At 37.5% G+C, this 12,358-nt stretch overlaps 1 protein-coding gene across 1 annotated transcript in view; it reads right to left on the bottom strand.

Moving 5' to 3' along the window:
- LOC126458523 (nuclear protein localization protein 4 homolog) overlaps positions 1–12,358 on the bottom strand; it is a 252,649-nt gene that overhangs the window by 124,780 nt on the left and 115,511 nt on the right. The window contains exon 7 of the mRNA XM_050095626.1: positions 11,855–12,002. Within this exon, the coding sequence (XP_049951583.1) occupies positions 11,855–12,002 (148 nt within the window). The remainder of the gene's footprint in view (positions 1–11,854; positions 12,003–12,358) is intronic.

The raw sequence follows: 12,358 nt of genomic DNA, 5'->3' as shown, positions 1-12,358 counted from the left end.
TTTCCATCAATGCCAAATTACGACACTCCAGTGCAGTAGTCTTATCAGAGGCCTTGTATGTGTCAGAAACAACAGTAATCAAGGGAAGAATGAAAGTTAAGGAGATGGAAAAATGAGAGAGGAAAATACTGAGAAAGATAAAACAACTGTACAGACAGAGACAATTACATGCAACATCAGGAAAAGAAGGGCAAAGTTCTACAGACACAGACATATGTAGAATGAACAAAAATAGATTGACCAAGAAAATTTTTAACATACTGACAACAAATACAGTGAAAATAACTGGGTAAAGGAAACCATGGAAGACCTCAAGAAACTGAATATCTCCGTAGAAGACATGAACAAAAATGCAGAGAAAAAATCAGAAAACAGAAATTTCAGCAAACATCCAAAGAGAAGAAAACAGGAAAGAAATGTACAGAAGAGAGGAAGAAGTGGTGCATTGAATATGTGAGTGTGTCTTTTTCTTCTTCCATCATGCATTAAGCTTTCCCTCAGCCTGTTGTAGCTACACCTGGTCTTTCCACCATTCTGCAGGTCTTCCAATGCATCTTTTACCTTGCACAGTACATTACCAAATATGTATTGGTAATCCTGTTTTGTCCATTTGTAACACATGGGATATCCATTTTTGTTGGTATTCGCCAACCTTACTGTTTATATCGAAAATATTTAATTCCTTCCTGATAATTTTTTTTCTAATGTAGCTTGGTGTATCCTGCTATGTACCTGAGGAATTTCATTTCACTGGCTTGTAATCTTATTTTATCTTTCTTTATCATTACCCAAGATTCACTTCCATATAATAATGTTGGTACTGACATAACTTTATAAAATTTTAGATATGTTTCGGTTCTTACTTTACGTTGGAGGGCCCTTCTGATAGTGTCATTTAAGTAGTTGAATTTCTCAATTTTGTCTTTTTGATGTATGTCTCCCCTGTATGACAGCATGGTTCTTAGAAATTTGAATCTGTCTACTTGCTCTATAATCTTGATGTCTATAAATATTTTTGTTCTTACTGGATTTTTTCCACAGAAAGCCATGACTTTTGTTTTTTGTATTGATATTTTCATATTATATATCTGGCATGTTTGGTATTGGTCGTAGGCAGCTCTCTGCAGTCCATCTTCATTATTCAAAATTAACACTTGCTCATCTGCGAATAACAAAGTCATAATGTAATCTTTTTGGCTGAAGTTATATGTATAGATCTTCAGTTTCATTCTCCATTGCCATATAATATCGTCAATGTATAATGTATGTATTAAAAAATCAATGGAGAGAGGCTGCAACCTTGTCGAACCCCTAAATCGGTAACCTTTGTTTTTTCTTCATCATCCCCAATTATTTGGATTCTTGTATTAGCATAGATCTTTTGAACTACCTGTACAATGTGTATTGGTACATCTCTTCTTATTAAAATTTTCCCCTGTAGCTGCCTATTTACTTTCTTTTTTTGTCAAAAGCCTGTAAATAATCGACAAAAAGGATGTGTGTTTCTTTATTGAATTCCTTATGATTTTTGATTTTCTATAATTTGCTGTAACATAAATGTGTTATCTGTGCAGCTTCTCCCCTTTCTGAATCCAAAAATCTGAGGAACCTTGTTTTAAATGCTACTGAAGAATATTTTATTAGTTCACTGTTAATGCCATCACTTCCTACTGCCTTTTCATTCTTTGCATATCTGAGAGCATGTTCTAATTAATGGAATTTAAGATTATCTGGATTTGTTTCAAGATTTTCATCATTTCCTGTGTTCATTTCATCAGTCCACATTTCCTTGTAAAAATGCAGTCATTCTTTGTTCTTATTACATTGATATCTGCCACATCCTTTTCACTGTTATTCAAGTGTCTTACATTTTATATGCAAATGTTTGTCTCCCATGGACAGCATTTTCGATCCCAGCAACAAAGTTATCCCAACTGTCTTGATGGAGCTTCCTGCTTAGTTTTTTCATTTCTGCTGTCTGCTTCTTGTATGCTTCATTATTCCCCTGAGTTGAGTGTTGTAGATATTTTTCATATAGTTTTCTCTTTATTTCAACAGCCTCCTCAATTTCTTTTCTCCAAATCATGTGGCCTCTTTTTCGTCTTCCTGTGTTTCATTTTACCTAAAGCTTCACTGGCTGCAATTCTTAATATGTTCTTAATCTCTCCCCCACTCGTTTTCAATACTCTGTGATTGTGCTCATTATTGTGTCTAAGTGTCTTTGATAAAGATTCTTGATTGACTCCTGTTCTAGTAAGTAGACTTTATATACCTCCCTTGATTGTTCTGGGGACTTTTTACGTATTTTATGCCCTCTATGCTTTAGGGCAACTTTTGCTTGTAGCAGGAAGTGGTCTGTGTGTTAATGTCGTACCCTCTATATACACGCACGTCCTGAAACAGAACAGCTGTTTTTGGGTTCGCTACGAAATAGTCAATTATTGTTCTAAATCCTCTGGGGGGACCATGTGTATTTGTGTTTGTGTTTAAAGAAAGAGTTTAATATTCTGAAGTTGTTGAAAGTTGCAAAATCTCTTAACATGGTTCCATTGCTGTTGACTGTAGTCTCTCCGGCATAGCCAACTATATTATCTATTCTTTCCCTTCCTGTTCTTGCACTGCAGTCTCCTCCAATTACAATATAGTCATTCTTATTTATCCTATCTAGTATTTTCTGTAGATCTTCATAGAATGTCTTGGTTTCCTTCGTTCTCTCTTCCTCTGGGGCATACACTGCTACACAGGTTCGACATCCTCTAGAAATCATAATCTTATGCTACATATATGCTCATTTATCCATGCATAGCTTATCAATGTTTGTCCATTTTTATTTATTATTAGGCAACCCCAGCTTGTGCTCTTTTGCTTTGTTCTACTCCACTGTATATCATAGTATAATTTCCTATATCTTTAGTTCCATTCATTTTCTCGGGAAGCAAAAAGAAACAGGCAGAAAAAAGTGCCATGAAAATTGATTGTGTTTTAGTGCTCTCATTAATGGAGAATTAACGTAAATAATAATACTATATATCAGCTGAGGACAGCTACCAATTCTTGCACCGAGCTATGATCATCTGCAAGTCTCTAAACATTGCGTAGCAATTTTCTAATGGTGTCACCTCCTTATGCAGTTTTTCAGTTTGCAGACAAGTAACCATGTGTGGAGCACAAAATATGTTTTGTAATTCTCCAATACATTAAGTATTCCATATATTGGCAGGTTCCTGACTGCATCTGAACCTGTTACAGACCAACTGCTCTGTAGTCTGCTGTTTTTCTCTTTCCACTTCATCCAGCAGTTTTATTTTTCTGCTTGCTATTCTCTTCTGTCCTTTCATTGCACCTTTGGTAGCTCTTGCCAGAATTCCATTTCCTCACAGTATATGTCCCATACGGTCTGCTTTCGTTTGCTTAACAAAGGTCATAGGAGAGTTCTTTGTTTCTTTTCCCTTTCCAGTATTCACTTTGTTCAACCATTTTATTTTCTCCATTCTCCACCAGAGCTGCATCTCAAAGGCTCAAATTGTGTCTCTCTCTTCTGCAACACCCAGCTTTCACTGACATACAGAAAAACACTCCACATGAAGCATGTATCCAACTTTTTTCTTAACTCCAACCCCCACTTGCTATATAATAAGCATTTCCGTTTCTGAAAAGCAAGCTTTCCCATTGCAGTTCCTGATTTTTCCCTCCCTTTCTCTCCACTGGTTCTGTTATGTGTTAGCATGCTCCCCTAATATCTGTACTGTGCATCCTCTTCAGTTTGACTTTCTGGTGTTTCCACTTTCATGTCGTCTTTGTCATGTACTCCCATCACATTAGTTGTCTTTGTATTGATTTTAATTCCATACTCTAGCTGTCTTTTTTCAATTGTGGATAGTGTTTTTCATAAAGATACTGTTTTATGTCCAAGCAGTACCATCATCAGCAGATCTGATAAGTTGATCTTTCAGCCTTCTATGCCTACACCTTCCTTCTCTGCTTTTGGTGTCTACATTGCCGAGTCTTCAATATATATGGTAAACAGAGTTGGTGAAAGAGAGCAACCCTCAGTGTGATACAGTAAAATCCTTTGTTAGAGTATCGATTCTTACCAGTCAAAATTACAAAAATTTAACTGAAAACTAAAACAACGAAAAATTCCCGGAATTCTAAGAAAATTCCCGGGTTTATCCCAGTTTTCTCCTGGACGAAAAAATTCCCGGGTTCTTCCCGGATCTCCCGGGTCGTATACACCCTGGTTAACTGTTTCAAGTAGTGCGGGTCTGTTTGTCACCAGAAGGTCTAATATGTTATCGTCACCAGAAGGTCTAATATGTTATCACCACAAGTCGGTTCTCTGTTTAACTGCTCAAGGTAGTTTTCAGATAATGCACTTAAAAAAATTTCACTAGATTCTTTGTCCCTGCCACCCGTTATAAACGTTTTGAGTATCCCAGTCTATATCCAGCAAATTAAAACCTCCACTCAGAACCATAACATGGTCAGGAAAACTACTCGAAATACTTTCCAAATTTTCCTTCAGGTGCTCTGCCACAGCAGCTGCTGAGCCAAGGGGCCTATAGAGACATCCAATTACCATGTTTGAGCCTGCTGTAACTGTGACCTTCACCCAAATTATTTCACATTTCGGATCTCCATCAATTTCCTTTGATACTATTGCACTTTTTATCGCTATAAACACGCCTCCCCGTTCGCTGTCCTGCCTGTCTCTGCGGTATACATTCCAATCTGAGTTTAGAATTTCATTACCGTTTACATCTGGTTTCAGCCAACTTTCTGTCCCTAGTACTATGTGGGCATTGCGACCGTTTATTAATGAGGCTGTCTCTATACCCTACATGTCCATCCACTCGCTACAATTTGAAACAAGACTCGTCTAACCAGGCAACATGTTTCCAGTCATCAACAGTCCAATATGTGTGTTGACGAGCCCAGGCAAGGCATGAAGCTTTGTGTTGTGCAGTCATCAAGGGTACACGAATGGGTCTTCAGCTCCAAAAACCCATGCTGATGATGTTTCATTAAATGGTTTGCTCGCTGACACTTGTTGATGGCCCAGCATTGAAATCTGCAGCAATTATCTTCACTTGTCATTGGTCCCTTTCTTGCAGGATCTTTTTCCATCCTCAGCAGACGAAAATCCCCATGCCATGATAGTATCTCAATTTCAACGCAGATTCAGTGTCAATGTCTGCTGTGGTGTTGTGTGTGACCAGGTACTGGGTCATTTATTCTCCTGGGAAATTTAAATGGTCAGATGAACGGTAACTTTTTAGGAGAAGACTTACTGCAGCTTCCTGAAGATGCTCCTCCGCAAACAAGATGCCACATGTACGCCCAACATGACGGGGCACCTGCACACTTCCAGCATGTGGTAACAGCTTATCTTAATCAGCAATTCCCACACTGATGAATAGGTTGTGGGGGGCCCTATCAACTGGCCTGCCAGATCCCCAGATTTAACACCCCTAGATTACTGCATCTGGGGTTGGATGAAAGACATTGTACACAAAGTTAAGGTGGAAACATGAGAAGAACTAATACAACACATTTTCGATGCCGCAACGTCAATAACGAACGAGCATGTGAAAATACGAAATGCTGCTCGTGCGGTTCACTCCCGTGTGAATCTTTGCCTTCAAATGCAGGGAGGAAATTTTGAACACTTACTCTAAATCCACTCTGAATGCAAGAGACTGCTACAAAATTGTTTAAAATAATTATTACGTGCATTTTTGGTAGTTTTTCTGCCATTTTCCTGAGTTTTTCAATTACTGTAGCTCCTTATACTTTATTCACATTTTTTGTTCCAAATAGTAATATCCACCAGAAACCAGGGGAAAACCTCATGAATCACCCTGTATAAGCAACATATTGCTGCTCCTGTGACCATCATGTGTGATCAGAACACAGCAGCCCAATAGTACTCCTGTAGCTTCCGATAGAAAATTTTCTAAAATATCTTATATGGAAACTATTTCAGGCAGAACAGTAGGTTATTTGAAAGCCCTGAAGTGACCACTGGTTTCACTACTAACAGTCAACTACAAACTAAACCGAGGCACATAACTGGCAAGAGCAATAATAGGTATTTAAATTCAGGTGTATATAAAATATCATGCCAATTGTTGGGGGGGGGGGGGGGGGGGGAGGGGTAGGAGAGTCATAAAAACTGCTGATTTCAACATAGATCTAGCCAGTGAAGCCAATAACTCAACAAAATTCATTGATATGATTCAAACATTGGGTTTCAGCTCAAATTTCACTGGTTTTACTCAAGTAAATGAAATATCTGCAACAGGTATAGATACTATTTAACCAATTACATTTAAATGAGGCAAATAATTTTTGTTTAGATTTAGAACTTTCTGATCATTGCATGCATGGAGTTACCAAAAACAATCTAACGAACTTATTCTATCATAGATTAAATAAGGTGGAGTTAGCTGTAGATCACAGTATTTCATGCTCTGAAAATTTTGTTACTTTCTTGGAAAACTTCCTACACGTTTTTAATGAAACTTCTCCCCTTACTGTACATAATAGAAAAATAGGAAATTAAGTAAAATGGATTACTGAAGGAATAAAAATCTCTAGTGCAAGAAGACGACAGCTACATAGGGAACTAAAGCATAACAATAGTTCTGATTTTGTTGCCTTTGTAAAAGATTACAAAATTATTTTCAAAAAAGTTGTAAAGGCAGCCAAAGAATTGGCAAATAATACACATATATTGGATAGTGAAAATAAATCAAAGGCATTACGGTAAGTGATCAAAGTTGAAACAGGTGCAACAGCTACAGGCTATGATATTTCTGAACTCAAGATAGAGTATAAAACTATTGTAAATTCTAAATAATGTCAATGTAGCCGATTAGCCAGGCAAGGTAAATTTCTGCAACAGTGAGCAATTTGATGGTGAATTTTTCATTTTTGATGGCGAATTTTTCATTACATTTAGCAAAATTACTGCAAAAGATATAGGAAATGTGATACTATCACTAAAAAGTAAAACATCAGCAGGATGGGATGGGATACCAAAAAAGTGTTGAAAACAGTCTCTAAAATAATTGTGCAGCCACTAACTACATTAGTCCCTTCGAGAAGGTTATTTTCCAGACGCACTGAAGTATACAGCAGTTAAGCCATTATTCAAAATAGGTACAAAAGAACATATGGAAAACTGTCACACAGTCTCTCTTCTTCCACCACTATCAAAAATATTTGAAAAGGTAGTCAACATACAAATTCAAAATTTCATGGAAAAATTTAAAATAATCTCAAAAAATCAGTATGGATTTCAAAAAGGCAAAACCACAGTATCTGCTATAAACAATTTTGTTGATGAAATTAGCTCATCTCTAGACAACTCACTGCATGCCACAGGAATTTTTTGTGACCTATCACAGGCCTTTGATAGTGTGAATCACCCCTTGGTACTCTGTAATCTGGAAAAGTATGGAATTAGGGGCACGGTATTAGAATGGTTTAAGTCCTATCTAACCAACCAAAGACAAAGAGTGGTATTAACATCAGAGAGAGGAACTTACTTTTCAAAATGGAAAACCATTTCACATGGAGTACCCCAAGGTTCTGTATTTTTTGAGTGTCACTCAGTTTTATTTGCAGATGAAACATCTTTAATCACTGAAAGTAACAGTACCAATCAAATTCCACAAACTGTATTAAATACTTTAGAAAAATTAGATGCCTGGTTTTATTTTAATGGGTTAAAATTAAACATGGAAAAGACTCAGTTAATGCAGTTTAAAACAAAACAAGCAAAATTAAATGATATTCAGGTCAGTCACAGAAACCAGGATTTGCAAGGAAGCTAGCTGTGTGAAATTCCTAGAAATGTAACTAGATAAAAATCTTGTACCGTGTTAATAAATTAAACCGCCTAGCATTTGCAATGAGAATATTGTACAATGCTACCAGTATGGGCATAAGAAAAGTAGTATATCACAGCTACTTTGAGTCAGTAATAAGGTATGGAATTGTATTTTGGGGTAACTCAAACCGTATGTGTCGAATACTAAAACTTCGGAAACCACCATTAGAAATGTGCACAATGTAGGGCGAAGAAAATCATGTCGCCCACTCCTACAAAATCTAAGTATATTAAGTATTCCTTCACAATACATATATTACCTGATTATCTTTGTACACAGTAACCCTGATTTATTTGTAGCAAATTGTTTTCAACATGCTTACAACACCAGGAATCAAAATAATTTTATGCTGCCCACCCACTGTTTAAAACTTTATGCTCACACATTATATGGGTATGAAAATTTACAACAAAGTGAAAGGAAGAGAATTCATCGGCATAAATTTAGAAACACTGAAAAAATCCTTATATGAAACTAGTGCAGAAATGCTACTATTCAGTAGAAGAATTCATAAATGAAAACCTGAAAATTTGAGCAGGAGAGAGCAATTACTTTGGCTGTTAATCTTTGAAAGGTTATTACGTTTGAAGAAGAATTATTAATTGCTTAATTAAGCAAATTATTCAGTACTGTGCATTATATTCCTGGTATTAAAAGGAAAACTGTTAACCAGTTTTTGTGTAGATTAGATTAGATATAAAAACAAAGATGAGGTGACTTACCGAACGAAAGCGCTGGCAGGTCGATAGACACACAAACAAACACAAACATACACACAAAATTCAAGCTTTCGCAACAAACTGTTGCCTCATCAGGAAAGAGGGAAGGAGAGGGAAAGACGGAAGGAAGTGGGTTTTAAGGGTGAGGGTAAGGAGTCATTCCAATCCCGGGAGCGGAAAGACTTACCTTAGGGGGAAAAAAGGACAGGTATACACTCGCACACACACACATATCCATCCACACATACAGACACAAGCAGACATATTTAAAGACAAAGAGTTTGGGTAGAGATGTCAGTCGAGGCAGAAGTGTAGAGGCAAAGAAATTGTTGAAAGACAGGTGAGGTATGAGTGGCGGCAACTTGAAATTAGCGGAGATTGAGGCCTGGAGGATAACGAGAAGAGAGGATATACTGAAGGGCAAGTTCCCATCTCCGGAGTTCGGATAGGTTGGTGTTGGTGGGAAGTATCCAGATAACCCGGACGGTGTAACACTGTGCCAAGATGTGCTGGCTGTGCACCAAGGCATGTTTAGCCACAGGGTGATCCTCATTACCAACAAACACTGTCTGCCTGTGTCCCTTCATGCGAATGGACAGTTTGTTGCTGGTCATTCCCACATAGAATGCATCACAGTGTAGGCAGGTCAGTTGGTAAATCACGTGGGTGCTTTCACACGTGGCTCTGCCTTTGATCGTGTACACCTTCCGGGTTACAGGACTGGAGTAGGTGGTGGTGGGAGGGTGCATGGGACAGGTTTTGCATCGGGGGCGGTTACAAGGATAGGAGCCAGAGGGTAGGGAAGGTGGTTTGGGGATTTCATAGGGATGAACTAACAGGTTACGAAGGTTAGGTAACACTGTGATGCATTCTATGTGGGAATGACCAGCAACAAACTGTCCATTCGCATGAATGGACACAGGCAGACAGTGTTTGTTGGTAATGAGGATCACCCTGTGGCTAAACATGCCTTGGTGCACAGCCAGCACATCTTGGCACAGTGTTACACCGTCCGGGTTATCTGGATACTTCCCACCAACACCAACCTATCCGAACTCCGGAGATGGGAACTTGCCCTTCAGTATATCCTCTCTTCTCGTTATCCTCCAGGCCTCAATCTCCGCTAATTTCAAGTTGCCACCACTCATACCTCACCTGTCTTTCAACAACTTCTTTGCCTCTACACTTCTGCCTCGACTGACATCTCTACCCAAACTCTTTGTCTTTAAATATGTCTGCTTGTGTCTGTATGTGTGGATGGATATGTGTGTGTGTGCGAGTGTATACCTGTCCTTTTTTCCCCCTAAGGTAAGTCTTTCCGCTCCCGGGATTGGAATGACTCCTTACCCTCACCCTTAAAACCCACTTCCTTCCGTCTTTCCCTCTCCTTCCCTCTTTCCTGATGAGGCAACAGTTTGTTGCGAAAGCTTGAATTTTGTGTGTATGTTTGTGTTTGTTTGTGTATCTATCGACCTGCCAGCGCTTTCGTTCGGTAAGTCACCTCATCTTTGTTTTTATATATAATTTTTCCCACGTGGAATGTTTCCCTCTATTATATTAGATTAGATTAATACTAGTTCCATGGATCATGAATACGATATTTCGTAATGATGTGGAACGAGTCAAATTTTCCAATACATGACATAATTAAGTTAATTTAACAACATACTTAAGTTAATATAACAACTTTATTATTTTTTGTGTTTTTTTTATTTTTTTGTAAAATTTTTTTTTCTTAATTTATATCTATAAATTCCTCTATGGAGTAGAAGGAGCTGTCATTCAGAAATTGTTTTAATTTCTTCTTAAATACTTGTTGGTTATCTGTCAGACTTTTGATACTATTTGGTAAGTGACCAAAGACTTTAGTGGCAGTATAATTCACCCCCTTCTGTGCCAAAGTTAGATTTAATCTTGAATAGTGAAGATCATCCTTTCTCCTAGTATTGTAGTTATGCACACTGCTATTACTTTTGAATTGGGTTTGGTTGTTAATAAGAAATTTCATAAAAGAGTATATATACTGAGAAGCTATGGTGAATATTCCTAGATCCTTAAATAAATGTCTGCAGGATGATCTTGGGTGGACTCCAGCTATTATTCTGATTACACGCTTTTGTGCAATAAATACTTTATTCCTCAGTGATGAATTACCCCAAAATATGATGCCATATGAAAGCAATGAGTGAAAATAGGCGTAGTAAAATAATTTACTAAGATGTTTATCACCAAAATTTGCAATGACCCTTATTGCATAAGTAGCTAAACTCAAACGTTTCAGCAGATCATCAATGTGTTTCTTCCAATTTAATCTCTCATCAATGGACACACCTAAAAATTTGAAATATTCTACCTTAGCTATATGCTTCTGATTAAGGTCTATATTTATTAATGGCGTCATACCATTCACTGTACGGAACTGTATGTACTGTGTCTTATCAAAATTCAGTGAGAGTCCGTTTACAAGGAACCACTTAGTAATTTTCTGAAAGACAGTATTGACAATTCCATCAGTTAATTCTTGTTTGTCAGGTGTGATTACTATAATTGTATCATCAGCAAAGAGAACTAACTTTGCCTCTTCATGAATATAGAATTTGAAGAGTCTCCTGTACTTTAAGTCAATGGCTTGAAATTGTATGTTAAGAGACAATAAACTTCTATTCTATTCTATTCTATACTGTAGCATGAACCTGGCCTTGTGACACAGACAGTTATTCTGCTGAAAGATGTTATTGCCATTGGGGAAGACTACAGCATGAAGGAATGCAGAGGATCCTCATTAATGTTCACGTATTTCATGGTACCTTTGGTTACTATCACAGGTCCTATGGAAGCCCAAGTGAATATCCTCACAGCATAATACTGCCCCCCCCCCCCCCCAACCACTTGCACCCATGATGCAGTGCATGTTTCGAGCAGGTGTTCACCCGAATGAGGGCGTGTCCAGACAAAAACATCAATATACTGAATATACTGCAACAAGAAATGTGATTCACTCAATCAAACGACGTATTTCCACAGATCCATGGTCCAATCTCAATGATACTGTGTTCACTTCAAAATCTATCTACAATGGGTTAATTACAAAAATAAATAAAGAAAGACAACTATCAAATAAAGTTTCATTGAGTTTTGATTATCCGTATTCAACTGGTGCTTTACTTACCTGCTAGGAACAGAAATGAAATCCACAGAGATACTTATTTAAAAAAAAAAAAAATGAAATGTATTTACCTGTGACACAGACAGTCACGAACTTTGAGCCAAAGTACCCAACAGGTGAGAAACGACAGGGATTTGGATGCTGATTTTGAAAGTAGCCTGCCATTATACACTCCTCTGCAGACAAGAAATGGCTCTCTATGTTACGAACATGTTTCACCTGTAACAACATATCAGCACTGATTACTATACTGTACATGGAAAAGATTCACCCCAACAAAAAAGTGCTCAAGAATGTAAACTCCCATCAAGGGAGCACAACAAAGTAGATTAATTGAATGACAATTAGAAACACACAGAAAATATAGCTAGAATAAATTTTGGTAATAGCTTCCTCTTCCTGTTGGTAGCATAACAATAATTTCAAAAATTAAATAATAAAACCAATCTACACACACACACACACACACACACACACACACACACACACACTTATGTACATGTGTGTGCATGCACATCTTCATCAATGATGAACATGGAACTAAGTTGAATTCATTGTAAACCCAGGTTAAACTG

This window comes from Schistocerca serialis, chromosome 2 (genome assembly GCF_023864345.2).
Source record: "Schistocerca serialis cubense isolate TAMUIC-IGC-003099 chromosome 2, iqSchSeri2.2, whole genome shotgun sequence".
Classification (NCBI taxonomy): domain Eukaryota; kingdom Metazoa; phylum Arthropoda; class Insecta; order Orthoptera; family Acrididae; genus Schistocerca; species Schistocerca serialis.
The sequence above is the reverse complement of the archived record's forward strand: the minus strand, read 5'-3'. Positions and strand labels throughout refer to the sequence as shown.